The 20,000-nt window shown below is 34.3% G+C and overlaps 2 protein-coding genes and 1 long non-coding RNA gene across 5 annotated transcripts in view; 2 read left to right on the top strand and 1 right to left on the bottom strand.

Moving 5' to 3' along the window:
* The window catches only part of LOC128247312 (uncharacterized), a 51,063-nt gene extending 37,380 nt beyond the window's left edge, over positions 1–13,683 (top strand). The window contains exon 2 of the long non-coding RNA XR_016241115.1: positions 12,884–13,683. This is a non-coding gene — a long non-coding RNA (uncharacterized LOC128247312). The remainder of the gene's footprint in view (positions 1–12,883) is intronic.
* The window catches only part of LOC106868904 (zinc finger CCCH-type with G patch domain-containing protein), a 273,920-nt gene that overhangs the window by 126,847 nt on the left and 127,073 nt on the right, over positions 1–20,000 (bottom strand). Inside the window, exon 11 of one of the 3 annotated variants that reach the window (XM_089349318.1) lies at positions 6,197–6,259. The exons of the other annotated variants lie outside the window; for them this stretch is intronic. Within the exon in view, the coding sequence (XP_089205444.1) occupies positions 6,197–6,259 (63 nt within the window). The remainder of the gene's footprint in view (positions 1–6,196; positions 6,260–20,000) is intronic. 3 annotated transcript variants of the gene reach the window in all.
* Positions 14,280–20,000, top strand: part of LOC149136613 (uncharacterized) — a 6,981-nt gene continuing 1,260 nt past the window's right edge. The window contains exon 1 of the mRNA XM_089349319.1: positions 14,280–20,000. This exon is cut by the window's right edge and continues 1,260 nt beyond it. Coding sequence (XP_089205445.1) covers positions 15,494–17,395 — 1,902 coding nt within the window. The 5' untranslated portion in view covers positions 14,280–15,493 and the 3' untranslated portion in view covers positions 17,396–20,000.

Here is a 20,000-nt window from a genome sequence, read left to right as displayed (position 1 = left end):
TATATGAAAGTCAATGAAGTTTCGTAAAAGAAGGTGATCATGTACATACTTTCTTGCTGTTGTGATTATAACACCTCGTTGTAAACAATGTTCCTTGTTTTCCCTTGTGGAGCATATACAAATAGGTTTTTTTTTGCTGCCCACTCTTGAGCAGCCAACATACAGTTGTCCATGTGAGAAGCAGGGCTCTTCCAAGAGAAGACCAGCTACAGACAGTGTTTAACCCTGAGATTTGTTTATGGACATGGCAAAAGTCACACGAAGGGGGAATTGTAGTCTTCTGAACATAAAAGGAATGTCTGCTCCTGATGGAGTAAGAGGAATTCTTGGAATAAAGACGTCATCCCCTTTTGCACATCCAGAAAGAATGGTAGCCTCGATAACGTGTGATATCATTTTCTTTATCACGAGTCGTGTTCCATTGCAAAGTCTTGGTGGTTCCAGATTGCGGAGCAGCATAACAGGCGTTCCAACTTTAAGTGATAATATGTGGGGAGGTAGTCCTGGAGGCTCCAACGAATTGAGAAATTCAGGAGGATAGTTCACCACTTCATTTGTATCTGGAACTGTATCAACAGACTTGTAAGTTTGAAGATTGCCGGGAAGAGAATGCATCAGGTGTTGATTAATTTTTGTAACAGCTACGTTTTTTGGAGCTAATATTGCTCTTTCACATAGCCAATTGTGATTTTGGTAGTTTTGTTTAAAGCTGGGAAAGACTTTGTGTTTGAGGTCATCTACAGAATTAACAACAGAACAAAATGGCCGGAGGTCTGCAACGAAATAATTTTACTCAACACTTTGCAAGTGAATCAGTGGAGGCAAAGATGCATCTCATTTACTTGACAATTTATGCACCACATTGCAGAAATCACAATGTAAGTATATCTGAAAGGGTAGTCTTACACTGTTGTACCGCTGAATTACAAATAATGCTCATCTGTAATGTTCGGGTTAAAATTTCATCAACATCAAATATATATGAATTTTCATGGGAGTTATGGCCGTTATGCAAAGAATATAATTTCCAAATTTCATAAAGATCCATTCAGTACTTTTGAAGTAGTTTTGGATAAGAAAACAAATGACTAATGTGTGTGTTTGTGTGCATGTGTATGTGTGTGTGATGGGTGTATATATGTATAGATATCTGTATGCATGTATATATGTATATATGTGAACATATTACATGTACATCTATATATATATATATATACATCTACACATATGTATACATATACATGTATGCATATAGATCTATCTATATATATATATATATATATATACGTGTACATATACATTTATATGTATACATATACATCTCTCTCTATATATATATCTATACATATATGTGTACATATACATCTATATGTATACATATACATCTCTCTATATATATATATATCTATACATATACGTGTACATATACATCTATATGTATACATATACATCTCTCTCTCTTTCTCTCTCTCTGAAAGTATCTGTCATTACAGTATCGAAATGGTGTACATATACATCTATATGTATACATATACATCTCTCTCTCTGAAAGTATCTGTCATTACAATATCGAAATGATGTACATATACATGTATATGTATACATATACATCTCTCTCTCTCTCTCTCTCTCTCTTTCTGTCTCTCTCTTTCCCCTTTTGCACATCCAGAAAGAATGGTAGCCTCGATAACGTGTGACATCATTTTCTAAATAATGCTCATCTGTTATGTTCGGGTAAAAATTTCATCAACATCAAAAATATATGAATTTTCATGGAAGTTATGGCCGTTATGCAAAGAATATAATTTCCAAATTTCATAAAGATCCATTCAGTACTTTTGACGTAGTTTTGGATAAGAAAACAAATTACTAATGTGTATGTTTGTGTGCATGTGTGTGTGATGGGTGTATATATGTATAGATATCTGTATGCATGTATATATGTATATATGTGTACATATTACATGTACATCTATATATATATATATATATATATATATATATATATATATATATATACATATACACATATGTATACATATACATGTATGTATAGATCTATATATATATATATATATATATATATATATATATATATATATATATATATATATATATATATATATATGTGTACATCTATATGTAAACATATACATCTCTCTCTCTCTCTCTTTCTTTCTCTCTCTCTTTCTCTCTCTCTCTCTCTCTTTCTCTCTGAAAGTATCTGTCATTACAGTATCGAAATGGTGTACATATACATGTATATGTATACGTATACATCTCTCTCTCTCTCTCTCTCTCTCTTTCTGTCTCTCTCTTTCTGTCTCTGTGAAAGTATCTGTCACTACAGTATCGAAATGTGATTGTTTCAGTTAGTGGAATAGTTTCATTTTTAAAGTGAAAGTATTTGACATGAGTGTTTTTGTTTCACTTTTGACACGTAATACTTAAATAGTGGAGGAGATATTATGTTGCCGTGTGCTCGAACTCTGCAAGAAGTTAATAATTTTTTTTGACTAAAACACAACTGGAACCCTAAGTAAGGCATGTGTAAAATTTGAATGAAATTGGTTGCGTAGTTCTCGAGTTTTAGGGATTCACACAGACAGACAGACAGACAGACAGACACACATTCTCATTTTCATATATATAGATTATTTTACTCTTTTACTTGTTTCAGTCATTTGACTGTGGCTTTGCAAATCAACCCCAGGACTTATTCTTTGTAAGCCTAGTATTCATTCTATTGGCCTCTTTTGCCGAACTGCTAAGTTACGGGGACGTAAACACACCACCATCGGTTGTCAAGCGATGTTAGGGGGACAAACACAGACACACAAACATACACACACACACACACACACACACACATATATACACACATACAACGGGCTTCTTTCAGTTTCCATCTACCAAATCCACTCACAAGGGTCTGGTTGGCCCTAGGCTATAGTAGAAGACACTTGCCCAAGGTGCCATGCAGTGGGACTGAACTCGGAACCATGTGGTTGGTAACCAAGCTACTTACCACACAGCCACTCCTACACCTATACAGCACCTAGGTTTCCCAAGCGATCACCCATCTAAGTACTCACTAGGCTCGATGTTGCTTAACTTCGGTGATCGGATGAAAACTGGTGCTTTCGATGTGATCCGGTTCATTCTAAAGTTACTTGATGTTATTTTCTGATCTATTATATAAAGAGTAGGGTAATGTATGCATAAATGACTGTACATATACATACATGCATGCATGTGTATATATGTGCGAGAATATATGTGTGTGTGTGTGTGTGTGTATATATATATATATATATATATATATAAACAATATATGAGTATATGCATATATATGTACATGTATGTATATACGTTCATCCACATGTACATATAGATACATAACTGGGTACATGACGTGGCAAAAGAACAAGGACAAAAATGGTAAACAAGGTGCAACAAACAAGCAGGCCACATAGAAACATCCCCTTCATCAGCTGCCACCATTAAAACTCCGGCGTTTTGAAGAATTAAGGCAGTACGCATCGTTAAAATGGTTCTTCCCACGAACACAAATTAAATTGTTTTCGTGGAGGGTAGTGGCGGACGGAAAACAAGACAGGAAAACGAAACGGTGAAATAAACACACAAAAGGCTGTACAGCCAGACGTGAAGTGTGTATGTCTCGAATGCTGTGAAGCACGTAATATATATGTATGTATATGTGTATGTACATGTATATCTAGATAAGCAGAAATATGAATATAAACGCATAATCCTGAACATGTAGAAGCCTGGTTGGTTATAGATAGAAGTAAATTTATAAATCTAAATATGTATGCATGTGCATGTGTATACATGTAGGTGTGTGTGTGTATGAATGTATGTATATAGTCACCTAAATACTAGTGTATACATATATATATATATATATATATATGTGTGTGTGCATATGCAAATATATGCACACGGAAGCAGAAGTACACACACACACACATGAACACACATACAAACAGACACAGGAATACATATAAACAGAAGGATACATACATACATAAATATGCAAGCACATGTGCACACTGGTACACACACATATGCATGCAACAAGGTCTCAGACAAATACGGCCTCTGAAACAGACTAAGAGAAAAGTCTTTGAAAAGGTTGCAAATAGCAACGAAAGAATTTCCACAAAAAACAAAACCAAAAAGAATGACATACTGTTTAACCAAGTTAAGCAAACAATCGATTACTTAGATATTTAACCAATTGACTAATAATAAAGGAGTGGAATTGAACCTGTGCGTATGTTAATAATATTGACATAATAATTCTCCTTAGACACAACAAAATTCGTATATATGTATATATGTGTGTCATGAGTGCATGTGCAAATACAATTATGTATATGTGTGCAAGAGTAAACGGATGTCCTCATATAATGAATATGTACAAACTAGATGAAGCATATATACAGTGCATATTCATATATAAAAACATTATGATCTAACATATATATCTAGCATGAGGCATTTATGTGTATGAATGCCCTTAATATAAATAAATATAGTTAAAGGAAACAATTATAATTTTTCCCTTTTTGAGGTTTTTTCACGCTGACTACTTGATAAATTCTTATAAAGATTTTATCCTATTTTTAAATTGTCTATAAGTATGTGTATTTTGTAAGGTCAAATTAATAACAACAGTTCGAACCTCTCAAACCTTTAGTCTGATGTCTTATCTAAATGACATTCTTGAGTATGTTTTTTTCTTTTCCTTTCTTTTTTTTATACAACCATGCCTGTTCCCTGCTCACTGGTCAGAACTATAAACTAATTAAGATAACAACTTGATAAATAGGGCGGATTTGACTTAGTTGCCCTCCATGTATCTGCCTCCTTTCCTCTATAAATTCTATTGTTTCTTCTTCAAAATATCACTTGTTTCACCATGGTAGTTGGTGAACTGATCATCTTCTGTTTCTGCCTTATCTGTTTATGTGATTAAATTTAGCTGACGATGGCAGTTTTTAAATGCTGTTGAAACAACTGTTGTGAGTTCTGAACCTCAATTGTGTTCTTTTGTACATATGTCACACCTGGAACCAACCATGGGTTGGATCTATGGTTTATATATAAATATGTATATGTCTATGTGTATATATTTATGTATAGATAGATGTGTGTGTCCTGTACCTACTTACAGTGTACTATCAACAAATGACAATTAATGAGTTTCTTTATCTTACTGTGAGCTCAATACTAAGTATCCAGCCATTCCTGATGTCCTGCATGTTGATTGCCTGGATACCAATGAATCCTGTAACCGACATACATGCATGCATCCATACATCCATCCATCCATACATACATACATACATACATACACACATACACACACACACATACACACATACATACATACTTCATTATAGATATCACCCACATCATCAGCAACTGTCCAAAAATGTCATCACAGTATTACCTACTTATGAGACACGATGTTGTGGTCAAGACACTGTACAATGAAATCCGCCGACAGGATAACCCCGGGGCTAAGGAGATGAAAACCCATAATGAGCTAGAGGCCATTACCACTCACAATATTAAAGAGTATTGGTGGAATGTCCCAATAAAAACCTCAATAAAATGCAGACATAATACACCGGATATAGTAATCTGGGACAGAGAAGAGAAACTGTGTACAGTAGTAGAAATCAGCTGTCCTGCGGATGTCAACATCACACTAAAGGTTAGAGAAAAAGAGAACAACTACGACGAGCTACTGAGAAATTTGAAGATACTCCACCCAGACTACAAGTTCAGATTCATACCCGTTATTGTTGGGGCATTGGGATATGTACTGAACTGCCTCAACAAAAACCTGGAAAAATTAGGGTTCTCAAAACCTGAAAGAAAAAGGCTGATTAGAAGACTACAGATTCAAGCCATCAATGGAACTGTAAAGATATGTAAAGCTTTCCAAAAATTTAGCACATGAATACATATGCATGCATCTAGACATGAAAATATACACATAAAAATGCATCCATAAAGCAAACATACAAATCTGCGCATAAATACATATGCATACGCCTAGGCATGAAAATATATACATAAAAATGCATTCATAAAACAAACATACAAATCTGTGCATACACTAACACCAAATACTTCACACACACATATGCACAAATACCTTGATGTTGATAAAAGTTCCAATGAAGGAGCCTTGAATCTATGATAGAGTCCGACTCTTTTTCTATTGACAAGAAATACAGAAATGAAACTGATTGATAACATACATACATACATATATATAGAGAGAGAGAAAGAAAGAGAGAGAGAGAGAACATTTATACTTCTGTGTGTATCCCATTTTTAGAATAGATACACAATATCCCTGTGTGTTGTAAGAGGTGGTCACAAACATTGTCATCAAGAAAGGCATTTAGCTGTAAAACACTGCCTCAAAAAGTCCATATCTAACCCATACCAGCATGAAGAAGTGGGTGTAAAAATAAGGATAAATTAGTGCGTGTTCAAGTTCATAAGTTTATCTCATATTGCTCAACACTTTCTGTTTCAGTATCCCCAGTACTTGCACTCTCACACATCCACCATGTGCTTGCATGCAGGAGCATATGTGTTTGTGTAGTAGAAATATTATATTTCAGATAAACAACTAATACATGTTTATTTCATCATTTATTTCTATTTCATATATTCTACACAACTTATATTAATATACCACATACTATAATTTATTGTCATTTAAACATGCAGCATTTATTTATACTAAAAAACACTCATGCTTAATGTGTGTGTTTGTGTGTGTGTGTGCGTGCGTGCGTGCGTGCGTGTGTAAGAAAGAGAGAGAGAGACTATTTCAGCTGTTGATTAATTCCTAATCAACCATCATTCTTTTAAACCTTTTGTCTTTTATCATTTACTTGTTTCATTTATTTGACTGTGGTCATGCTGGGGCACTACCTTGAAGGGTTTTAGTCAAGCTAATTGACCTCAGGACTTTTTTTAAAAAGCCTGGTATTTCATCTCTCACTGGCTCAGATGTTACTTCACCTTAAGGAATACCAGTGGGATGCAAATGAGTCAAAGTTTGTCTTTCTGTACCAAAGTCACATCATATATCAGTGAATCATGTTTGTGGCTCTCATTTCACTCCTTGTCAAGACAGCCTTTGTTTGGTCCAACTCCTGTACAAAGGCAAGGTATGGGGGCTCACTGCATTGCTCCTATGGTAATTGTAAAGCAGTAAGTGGGTCTCTGGCTGGATGGTGGCTAAGTACATGCTTTTGTTTAGTAAGTTGATGATGTGATGAGCCTATACCTCTACAAACACTAAAATATAAACACACACACACACACACACACACACACACATTAGTGTACAAACTACTGTAAGCACATTTAATACATACATTATTAAATGCATTTTCTGATGCAATCAGGTATATAGCAAACAATACTTTGACTGTGGTAGAAACAAGGAAACTTTTGTCCTCGCACTGGTACAACTACTTTATCACCAAGAAAATCACAGGTTACTGAGTCAATAACATGTTTGGCAACCAGCCAAATAGTGTGTGGTTCATATATATTACCAGTGCTGCACTGTCTGGAGACAGGACACTTAACTTAAAGATGGTGCAATCGACCCAGTTATAAAATTGTGCTTAGAAACATGTAATTTGCCAGTGGAAGCAGTGTAAAATCCTTCCTACTCATGATTGAAGAAAGGGCAGAGAGAAAGAACTTGAAAGAGAGTCAATGGAGGAGCCTCTAAAGGGTTACTCAACCTGCTAGAAATCACACCCTATCATCTGGGAAAGATGGAATGTTCATGAGTAGAATGCCTTTGATCAGAGCTGGCCTGGAACAACACTATCAGTGCCACTATAACCAACCAACAGCAGACAATCACCAGTATCCATTCACCATCACCATCACTACACCCACGTCAGCACATACTACTACTACTATTACTGCTGCTGCCACTACCACCACCAGAAGAAGAAATGTCAACTCAGTAACCTGCAAAAAATAGCCTGAACATTGTTGTTGCAGATATACAGACATGGTGGTCATGACTGGAATGACTTTGCTTATAGATCTGCTCAGTCAGGGCTAACCAACACCATCAGCAACATGTCATGCTTGCACAGTGTGTGTGTATGTGCAGCAGTAACACAAGCATATTAGAAACACTAGAGAAGGTCTCTGGATTACACCCACTCATTTGACCGATTATTTATGCATCACATGTCCGCTCAAGGCTACACAACAACTACACCACCATACCCACCCTCACAACTGCTAAGTCCATCGCTACCACCATCAACACCATACCACCACAACTGATAATATTAAACTTTAAATTGGATTTGCCAGTAGAATAGGAAATGGCTTTATATAAGTGTGTGTGCATATGTGTAAATATTGATTTAATGCATGAGTAATCACACACACAAACACACACGTGTGTATATGTTACTCTATGTTTTAAGATTTAGATTCTTTTCACTTTATACATTTTCCATTCAGTTACAACCCAGGAGAATATAGAAGTAGTTCTGTCATTGTTCTAAGAATATCTCTAGTGCTGGTGGCATGATAAAATACACGCAGTCCACACTGTTATATGGTTGGTGACATGAAGAGCATCTGGCTATAAAAAACTATGCCAAAAAGCAACAGCATAATGTACAAAACAACAATGTTTGTTGAATATCTCAGTTACTGGGTGTCTGAGACAACAAAGGACTGCAGCTGGAAGCAAGATATTTTGAGTCCCAGACCTTGTTTGTTCTTTTCCATATCTTTTCCCTGTCTACATATGCAGACAGACAGGCAGACAGATGTCAGCGTAGTTTGTAGATATACTCTGTATCAACTGTCAACTTACAAATTTAGCACCTTCCAATGAACATTATTCTCATATGTTGTACCAAATAGCACCATTGGTGCCGGCTTATAACCAGGTGTTTAAATCTAAACCAAACCATTCTGTAGTTACAGCAATCCATGATGGTACCCCATTAGACTAAGAGTAGATATCTTTAATACATGTAGCTACTATACCATTATACCATTTGCTAAAGATAGCTTTTAGTTTGCTCTTAACTGCAGCCAAACCTACAACAAGGCTGCAGTTTACTAATCAACACTTTTCCTTCTGAAGTCTATCAGCTAGGACATCATGGATTTAGCCATAATCCCACTGCATTCACCCTTCATCTGGATCACACACTTATAAACATTTGCATATGTAGAGAGAGAGAGAGTGTGTGTGGTGGGAGGATATCTAGAATAAATCCTTTTGTGGTGTAAATTTAAGAATTAGTTTGATTCATGCATGGCCTTAACCACATGGCAGCTTCATTCTGTTGCCAAACCCACATGTTCATTCTATGTGTCAAAATTGTTTTAAGTCTAACATTGATTCAAGCGAGTTGGGAATGTCTGAGCCAACTCTGAGGAGTGGAGGCCATTATAATAGTGGTAGAAAAGGCAGAGAGAAAACAGACTGTGAGCTCGTGGGCCAGAAGCTGAAGGATATGACTTTATGCCAATCAGTTAGGTGGCCCTTTACTGAATGTAGTCTACAATGTCTGTGTTTATTAAGGCAAATTATTATGCTCTTCTTTGGAATTGAGTAATTATTCCTCTATTTTTCCTTTATCAACTCAGGACTCATTTATCCATTTCAAATAAAGTGGAATAACTTTTATCAAATAAAACAATGACATAATTTGTCAGAGCTGTCACACATGAGTCCTGTTTAATACTTGACATAGTGCTGCTAACAGTACATCCAACCTTTGGAACAAATGCTGCCAGCTGAATATGACTGACCTTTACAACATAAGTAATTTAAGGAACATCATCAATTTTCAATTAATCACCAGGTTAACACAATGAGAAATAGATTTTTGGTCATTTTCTGTCATAGGAGGTTCCCTCAGCCTTTTCTGGGCCAGAATTATAAAAGCATTGCAAATTTCAATTACTGCAAAAATCTCTTTGAAATAGATTCTCTTTGAGGAGAGAAAATATCTATCTGTCTGACTGACTGATTTCAAATTTCTGAATACAGCCGTCAATGTATAAACTATATATGTCTCTATTTTCATCTCAGATATAACCAAACAATATTTAAGATCAGTCATCAGACCCACAGATAGGAAGAAAAAGACATTTGTTTACAATCATCCACAAAACAGCAATGGCTTAGATGTGTTGCAAAAAGGTGTTTTACCTTGCACCATACTATACAGTTATAGCAGAGAATGAATAACGTTTAGTGCATAAATAATTAACTTTTTATTGGGTTTATTTTAACCTAGAAAAGTCCTCAATTACTGACAGCTGAGTGCAATGGCTATTGCAACGTAAACCATCTTAATGCTCTTATCAATGTGTTAATCCTTTCAAAGTCCATAACATGCAGTAATTGCAATGACTATAGCTAATGAGTTAACACTTAAACAGTGAATCTAAAAGTGATTAATTTTTTTTATAACAAAAGTTATTTTTAGAAAAGTTAGATTTAGTAATAGTATCTATTATAAGATGCTGCCAGTAACTAAGGACAATGAAAAGATGAACTAATTGATAATAGGGTTTATAGTTTGTTTTGTTATTTTTTTTTATTCATTCTATACTAGTGGGTAACTGGGAAATTGGCAAGTGATAAATGTTCAATTTTGCAGTTAATTGCTTGCAACAAACTGTATTTAAAGGGATTAACTTCATATAATATTTACCATTTTGCTCCTCTTTATAATTTAATAAATAGTAAAATCCCTTCCATTACCTTCCTGTTCCTCTAACCCACCCCACCAAAACCACTTCCTACTTCTCTTCCTACTGTTTCTACCAATCACCTCCTATCTTTGCCTTCAGCCCATGCTCTCTCCCCCTCTGTTATACTCCATCCTTAATGCCTCTCAAATATAAACCATAACCCCATCCCCACCCCAAGCCACTCCTATATCTCTCACCATCACTTGCTCCAGTCACCTCTATCCTATCTTTCCTCACAGTCCTATGAAACCTCCTCTCTATCCCACCTTCCTACTCACCCGGTCCAATCCTCTGTGTCACTTCACCTATGTACCTACCACTGTATCTTGAGAGTATGTTCCCCTGACACATCTCTCTCTGTCTATCTTTCTCTCTATCTTTCTAATTTTATCCCCTTTCTTATCCAACTAGGCTATTCATGTGTATCCTTTACTGCAAGACACCAATCTCTAACCCTCTGTTATACTTTTTAACCTCATCAACTGGTACAAAGCTATCTGCCTCAAATCTACTCCCCCTCCTAATTGAGGGGGTCTTTGTCTTGTAAGTTACTTGGTGACCCTACTGGTGCTGGTTCCATCAAAAAAAGCACCAAGTACACTCTGTAAAATGGTTGGCATTAGGAGGGGCATCCAGCTATAGAAACCATGCCGAAGCAGACAAAAAATCTTGGCACAGCCCTCAGTCTTGCTGGCTCTTGTCAAACCACCCAACCCATGCCAGCATGGAAAAGAGACATTAAATAATGGTGATGATGATGATGAATTATACAAATAATTATATTCAATTTCACATGGACAGTTAAACTTATAAATGTGCATTTCAAACATGTATTCAGTTGTCAGTCTCTTAATGAAACAGAGAAGCGGTGATAGCAGTTAATTGTTTACTGCACAGGGGAAGACATGGTTGTCCAGTTAAATAGCTCACTTCACAAACATGTGCTTTCAGGTTCAATTCTATTATGCAGCACCATGGGTAAGTGTCTTCTACTCTAGGTCAACCAATGCCTTGAAAATAAATTTGGTCGATGGGAGCTGTCTGCAAGCCTTGCTCTGTGTGTGTGTGTGCGCGCGCGTACGTGTTTGTATATATGTACATGCTTTTAGCTCACCACTTGACAAATGGTGTTAGTTTGTTTATGTCCCCATAACTCAGCATTTCTCAAAAAATGACAACAAAATAAGTATGAGACTTTGTTAATGTTCTTGGACAAAGCTACAGCATAAATACCACTAACAGTCCCCTAAAAATCTGATACCTATGTTAAAAAATCGAATTGGAGACATTTTTTTGTTTTTTTGATTGGTTTAATTTTCATGAAGGAAGTAAAAGATAAGTCAATTTGATGGAACTTTCTTGATATAAGTAACAGCTGCGTTTTTGTGCCTTTGAAAAAGACATAACTAGCATATCCCTATTAGAGGATACTTTCAAAGTCATTATCCATGGAGTCGGTGTAGGTTTGATATGTGGTGTCTAGGTTGTGAGTGGAAAATAATATATGACAGGACAATGTTAGGGAGGACCAAAGAGTAATGTCATGTGCTTAGAGTGGGCATTATTGGATATAGTAGTTAAGTCATTGGTGCATAGAAGGAAGAGAGGCAGAAACAAGGCCAAACTCTACAGTTAATATAGTTGATAAACGCTACAGTTGATAAAGTTTGCAAAGTTAACAAAAGTAGTGAAGCACCAAACTGAGTGAATTACAGTATTTAGTTTCACTCCTGCTACCTTATAAGTTTAAATTTTACCAGGGTAATGGGTTGTTTTTTTTTTTTTCTTTCTATTTATAATGTCCCTAAGATCAATGAAACAAGTACTAGATATTTGTGCTGATTCCTCCAACTCTCTCTCTCTCTCTCTCTCTCTCTCTCTCTCTCTCTCTCTCTATTGCCAGAATATAGTATATTTTTTTTAGATGTTTCTATGGTGGATGATATCAATTTACAGTTATGAAAGTGGTTTTTATATAGTTTATATAGTTAAATTTTCTTATCTTGATATAATTTGTACTTCATGTTTTTAATTTTTTTAATCATTTTCTGTTTTGCAGCACTGAAGTTTGAAATTTAAAGAAAAGCATTGCCAACTCTCTCATGATGATGAAAAAAACAATGGCTTTTGCCAGAGAATTTAAAACACTAAATTTTCCATTCCACTGTGAGAGTCCTGCCAGTTGCTTGGCATAAATTAGCAACATTAAGAGTATGGTTGGCTGACTGTATAATGACAGGCGCCACAACATAACATTCTTATTTGCTTCCAACAATCAATCAGAATAATTTGAGAAAAAAATAGTTATTCATTAACAGCTTAACCAATCTAATTGATGAGGTAAATGAAGGAGGAAGCAAGAAACTAAATCAATAAATGTGATTAGAAAAACAAAGAAAAAATAAAGAAAATTCCATGTCCTCAGAAACCAGAAGTATGAAGATAAATATAGATCGGCCTGCTAACCTAGTTTGATAAAAAAAAATATCCAACCGAAATCAAGCTATTTTGTATATACTGGAATAATTTCATATATATACGAATAACCAGAAAGCTAGAGATGAATCTTCATTAGTATAAAAATAAACTTTTCTAACTAATATTTACATTCCTTAGACAAAAAACATAATATTTGATTAACCCTTTCGTTACCAATCCGGCTCTGGCTCTGAGTACAAATGTCTTGTTTTCATAAGTTTTGAATTAAAATCTTCCATCAAACCTTAGTCACAATTTATGTTCCTAACACTAGCTGAATGATAACTAAGTTATTTTACTAAATTCTTTGTTATATTTAAAGTAATGGAAAGAAACACAGAACATCTCAGAATAAATACAGTAACAAAAGGGTTAAATAAAGTGGTTTTTCCCTTTGTACAATCAAATGAAGTAGAATGACAATGCTATTTTCATATTAAACTTCATAAATATTAGAAACTGAAAACAATCAGGCAGAGACCATACATATTATCAAAGGAAGAAATCTACATGGAGTGAATCTACATGTGTAAGGAATTCAAAACAATATTATGATTAGATATGTGAGACCAAAACATCATTCATTTTAAGTTGATGTGAGGAAAAAAGTATCATGTTTAAGTTGCATATGTAAGAAAATCAAAGACAATACTCCTTCCTAACATATATGAAAAATACAATACACAGAAAAAAATATTCATACTGAAGTTATATATTGAATAGATGCAAAGCAAGTGCATACAAAATGTATGTACAATTTATAAATTGAATCTACAGCCTTATGTCATGTACTTTGCAGTAATATACTGTATTCAAGAAAGGAAGATTATTTTCATAACATGTAATAATAATAAACTATTTCTCCTATCTATCTTTAAAAATAAACAGGCTACACAAAAGATCAGTATGCATATGTATTAATATATATATATATATATATATATATATATATATATAAATATATATATATATATATATATATATATATATACACATACGCACACACATGATTCTAATTATAAGCTATAAATCATTTTACAAGTTTTGCCTGATTGTATGCTCAGCTAAATCCAGCCAATGGTAATGCATTCCTATTCTACTGATATCAAAATATGTATGTATGTCAGTTAAAAATTTATATGTAAACATCATATATAAGAAACTCAGCTGAGACAGTTACATGACTTCATTTAGACAGAAACCTTACAAAGTAACAATCTGACAGAAGACAAAACTATATTATAAATCAGCAGAATAAAATAGAAATTCAATATATATAATTCACATTATATATTTACGACAGGAAACAAATAGCTTTACTCTTGGAAAGAATTCACTATCTATTTCATAAAATTCCAAAGTGAATAGAATGATACAAATCAATAAACAAGTCACTGGATCTATTGCTAAATACAACCCTCTAAAGAAGTATTGGATAATACATTTTATGAACAACTTATTCTTGAATACTTCTGGTAGACTTGTTTCCAAGCAAAACAACTTTTTAACAATTGGTATATTATTATCACTATGAATTATCATATTGCAAACATAAATACATTTTCAACTAAGATTACAAGTACTGTCAAACAAAATAATATTTTAAAGCATAAAAATACAATTTATTAAAAGGAATTTAAGATATCGAATAAAAATTTTCACAAGTGTTTTCAAGCAATTGTGTAAGAAACATTTTACAGGGGAAATTTCAAGAAATTATCAAAGAAGATATCTTTTTTAACAAAATGTCATTTATAGAAATTGTGAAAGAATTTAATTACCATATAGATTTCTAAATACTGTGAAACCAGGAAAAGAATTGAAGTAAAACAAAGAAGAAAATTATCAAGTCAAGGCTTTTAGAATTCTCAGAAACTATCCAAAATACCAGATACATTTGTTAATCCAACAAATATGGTTCTCATCAAGTTCTTTATATAAGGTTTTCCATGTTAATAACATTCCCTAAAAGGATTTGATGTTTTTCAAGATGCAAGTTTACTTCAAACTCCATTTAGTCCAAGTTGTAAAATAATAACAATAACAAGGGATGGTAAAATACAGTTGAAGCATTTCAGCTAAATTAATATCTTCAGATATTTTATGTCATTTTGTTAAACAAGCAAATAATAATAATAATAATCCGAAACAAAATATATAGTAATTTACCAAGGTCAACCAAAATTTGTTCATGATGACTTCAAATTCTGTACTGTCAATGAAGGACATGTTATGTCCTTTGTGTGGCTGTGTTTATGATGAGCCCCGGATGTTAGCTTGTCTACACAACTTCTGTATTAACTGTCTCATAAAGTATCACTCACACACAACTGAAGAAAACAAGCTTATCTGTCCTCAATGTAGAATGGAAACGATGCTTGGAGGATCAGGCTTAGAAAGCTTGCCCATGAATACTTTTGTTAAGTGGCAGATTAAGGAATATGGTCTCCTTCATGCAGCACCAATGCACTCTGATACTGAAAATGAAAATAGAGAGCTGACAAAAATGAGCCTTTCTTCAACTGATTCATCTTTGTCCAATGAAAAAGATGACTCCATTCAGGGCAAGGAAGAAGAGAACAGAGAGAGTCCAATGTCAGTGAGCGGCAGCGAGGTTATCGATGACTCGTACAACACCACTATTGACAGTTTGCACAATAAATATCTACAGTTGCAAACCAAAGCACTGCAGATCACTTATGCAATAGACTCAGTTAACCAATCTGTTGAGGACTGGAAAGAAAACCGGTGTCGAGTTAAGGAAGACATTCAACGCCGTTCACAATATCTTCAAAGCTTGATTAGACTCTTGGAAAGGAAATTGCTATCGGAGTTGGACAGTTCAACACACATGGGTGAAATAATGGATGAAGTGACAACCACAAAAGAAAAGTTGCAAGACACACTGAAGTTGACCCTGCACAACATACAGTTCATACGTCATTTAATCAATACAGGTTTACCAGATGATATCATGTGTTTGGGTAAGTCAGTGTTGAAGATGAAGCCAATCAGCTCAGAACAAGAAATCAGCTTACGATTCCCAGAGTATAAAGTTGAATGTAGTCATTTAAAACAGGAGAGCCACCTTGAAGAGGTATTTGGGGAACTATCAAAAACCTGGAAGCAAAAAGTTATCATGTCAGTAACAAATGACAATGTGAAGGGTCTGCCTGTTGACCAGTTTCTCTCAGATAATCCAGCAGATCTTACACAGAGTATGTATTTTGACAGAGAAAAACACACACAAGGAAGAAAGTTAATAGAAAACTCAGCTAAATTCAGTCCAGATTTATCATCAACAGCATTAAAGAAAAGAAACACGAATGATTCAGAAATATCTGTAACTGGAAATAATCCCCAAACATTTCTAAATGATGTTGAAAAAAACATTTATCTCAAGTATGAAATGGCTAAAAAGAATGTTGAGAAACGACGTCGAGAACTTGCAGTGAAACACATGATTGAAAACAAAAGCAGATCATATGATGAAGTGACCCCGAATAATTTTGAATCCAGTGATATCAAAATGCTAAAAGACCATGAAAATCTCAATTTCAACAAAAGAGAAGCACAAATGATATTCACTGAGAAAATAGTGCACACTGATAGTGAAATTAACTTTCCTTTGATAGATCCACAAAAGGAGAAAGATTTTAACAATGACCGAAACGCCCGAAGATGGAGCAGTGATTCACCCCTGATGGCAGCACAGGTGACCATGGCCCGCAGCAAAGTGTCGGCAGTCCTTCGACGTAACAACTCAGTCTCACCAAATATATCTGAAAATTTGGCCGTGAGTCCTACTGCCAAAAAGAGAAGTCCAACTAAGACAGAAGAGGTGGAAGGTATTGCTCCACAGAGTAATGACAGAGCTAAATTAGAAGACAGTGGTGGCAGTGTGAAAGCTTTGTGGGATAACAGAGAAAATGAGAAGGCAAGAGAGAGTGAGGTCAAAATGAAGGAGAGGAGAAGCATCTTGGATGCTGATTCTGAAAAAGTCAAGAGAATGTCTCGTGATCTGTTCCAAGAAATCAAAGAGAATGCCCGACGAAAAAGCGAGCGATGGAGGTCTGTGTCAACATCACATTGAGAGAAGCAGATAGAGGTCACTGAGTCAACATTATATTAATATGTAAAGCTTTATGTTATCACATTGAGCTAAAAAATCTGTGTCTGCCAACATTTTGTTGAACTGTGGTGGCTTTTATTAACAGGACACTGAACAGTGGATCTCCACTTACACTGAACTGTGAAACCTTAATCCAACATCACATGTAGAGGTCTCTATCAATATCACTATAGACTGTGGAGTTATTTGTCAATATTATTGTGGATTGTAGAGTCATTTGTCTACATCATAGTGGTCTGTGAAGTTTATGTCTGTCAATAGAAACAATACTCTGTCACTGATGTTGCTTGGTAAATCCAGCTATGGATAATTCTTTCCTACTTTACTACCATAGAGAAATAAACAAAATCACATACATGCATACACACACACACACACACACACACACACACACACACACAAACACAGACACATGCGCATACATACATACATGAATGCATGCATCAAGTAGCCAATGGTGTCATATAATCATATGGATAGAGAATGAGGTATACTTAACCCCAAAAGGATGAAAGGCAAAGGTCGACCTTGGTGGAATTTGAACTGAGAACGTAAAGACATACAAAACACTACTAAGCAGTTCATTGAAAGTGAAGTGCTAGCAATTCTGCCAGCTCACATAATAATAATAATAATGATAATAATTTCAAATTTTGGCACAAAGCCAGAAATTTCAGAGGAGTTGGGGAAGTCGATTACATCAGCTCCAGTCATCATCTGGTACTTATTTTATTGACCTCAAAAGGATGAAAGACAAAGTCAACCTTAACAGATTAATAATAAACTCAGTTTGAAGTTTTGAAATAAATATAATTATGAAAAAAAAAATACCTGACCAACCAAATCAAACTATATACTGTCCTTAAAAATTTATTAGCAATGCTCTGACTTCTAAATAAGGAGCACCAACAAAACTATTAGTTTCTAAATTTAATACTAGAGACAAGTAGTGCTAAAGAGTACAAAACTTGATAAGACAAACTGAGTCCATGATGTGGCCTTCATTCTGAGTTGAAGCCATTATACCTGATTCCTACTGTGAATGACCTTCAAGCAAAAACCTTCAATATCACACATTAAAGAGAACACTGTTCATGTTTAAATCTTAGAACTTGGACCTGAGTCAAAATCAATATCAATGTATTCAGATACAACAAAAAAAGAAGTCTATAAAAGAAAACTGAAAATTGAGAAACAAACCACACTGTATTCCGTCATTCTAGTATTTTACCTAACAGACATTACAATTCTATTCGTCCCACTATCATACAAAACTATTTTTACATGTATGTGCACACACATACATACTGAAAGATACCTATCCAATCATCTATTCATGCACGCACACACACACACACACACACACGAAAATGAACTGCAACTTGATGGTTAAAATATTTAATAATATTAATATTAAGTTGGTAATATTCTTGATACCCGGTGTGTTTTTCAGGATTAAACCTTCCCAATTTCAGCAAGAACTTTTTAAAGAATGATCTACAATAAAATACAAAATAATTGACATTGACCAGATTACATAAACTATTATTATTCTTTGATATTAAGAATTGAGAAAGAAGGATACATGAATTGTATTACGTTTGGTATAACTCAATAACTAGTGTTCAATTTATATCAGAATGATAAAATATGTGACTGATTATTTTCTGAAAAGTTTTGGAAACCACACAGTAGAACTCCTGTTGTTAAACTGTTATAGACGTTTCAACAATACTGCTGTGATCAACAGAATAGACAACATCTGTAGAGTACCAAAGAACAGAAAGGACATACGTTCTACAATAAAGAAGATACAGTTAACTTGTAGTTGAGACTTGAGATTAATATATTAGTCCAAAGAAACTATAGAGTAAAGAATTGTTTAAATGACAAAACAAAGAATGGTTTTTTAACTATGATTAAATTTGAAAATACAAATAGAACAGAGTAGTGATATTTAATAGAGGTGACCCAGAAGTTGTTCCTCTTCCATTACTATTGCAAACAACAGTAGCTTTCTTTAATTGAATATATGTCATTGACTGGTTAAAATTACCCAAATACGATAACTTTGACATGAAATAACTTCTAAAATACGAAGTTTTGTCAAAAATGTTGAAAGTAAACCGTGTTCAGCATGAGAAATTACATCAGTATACAAAGTTTCAAATTGTTTAGTTAAAAAAAAACATAATTAAAAAATTTGTGAGCGAAACTGAACAGATCCGACTTGACAGTTACACTATGATGAAACTAAACTATTGTAGTTTTGTGTCAAAAATGATAACAAATGAAAAGAGAAAAATAAAAATGAAATAATGGTGATGAGAACAAAAATTATAACCAACAGGTGAAAATAACAAAATTTATTTGATAATAAAATGGAGTTGGTAAAAATAGTAGAGAGCTGCAAGAGACATTAAATGGGTATCCTTGACTTAATTTTCACCAAGGCCAATTTAGCTCTTTATGTCACAAAAGTTGATGAAACTAATTACAGTAATAATTGAGATCAAGTAAATTATCTGGGTTTTTTTTTTACCCTGACTACATTCAAAGCAACAGT

Source organism: Octopus bimaculoides, chromosome 3 (assembly GCF_046866305.1).
Source record: "Octopus bimaculoides isolate indiv1 chromosome 3, ASM4686630v1, whole genome shotgun sequence".
NCBI classification, from domain to species: domain Eukaryota; kingdom Metazoa; phylum Mollusca; class Cephalopoda; order Octopoda; family Octopodidae; genus Octopus; species Octopus bimaculoides.
This window is presented reverse-complemented; position numbering and strand designations above follow the sequence as displayed.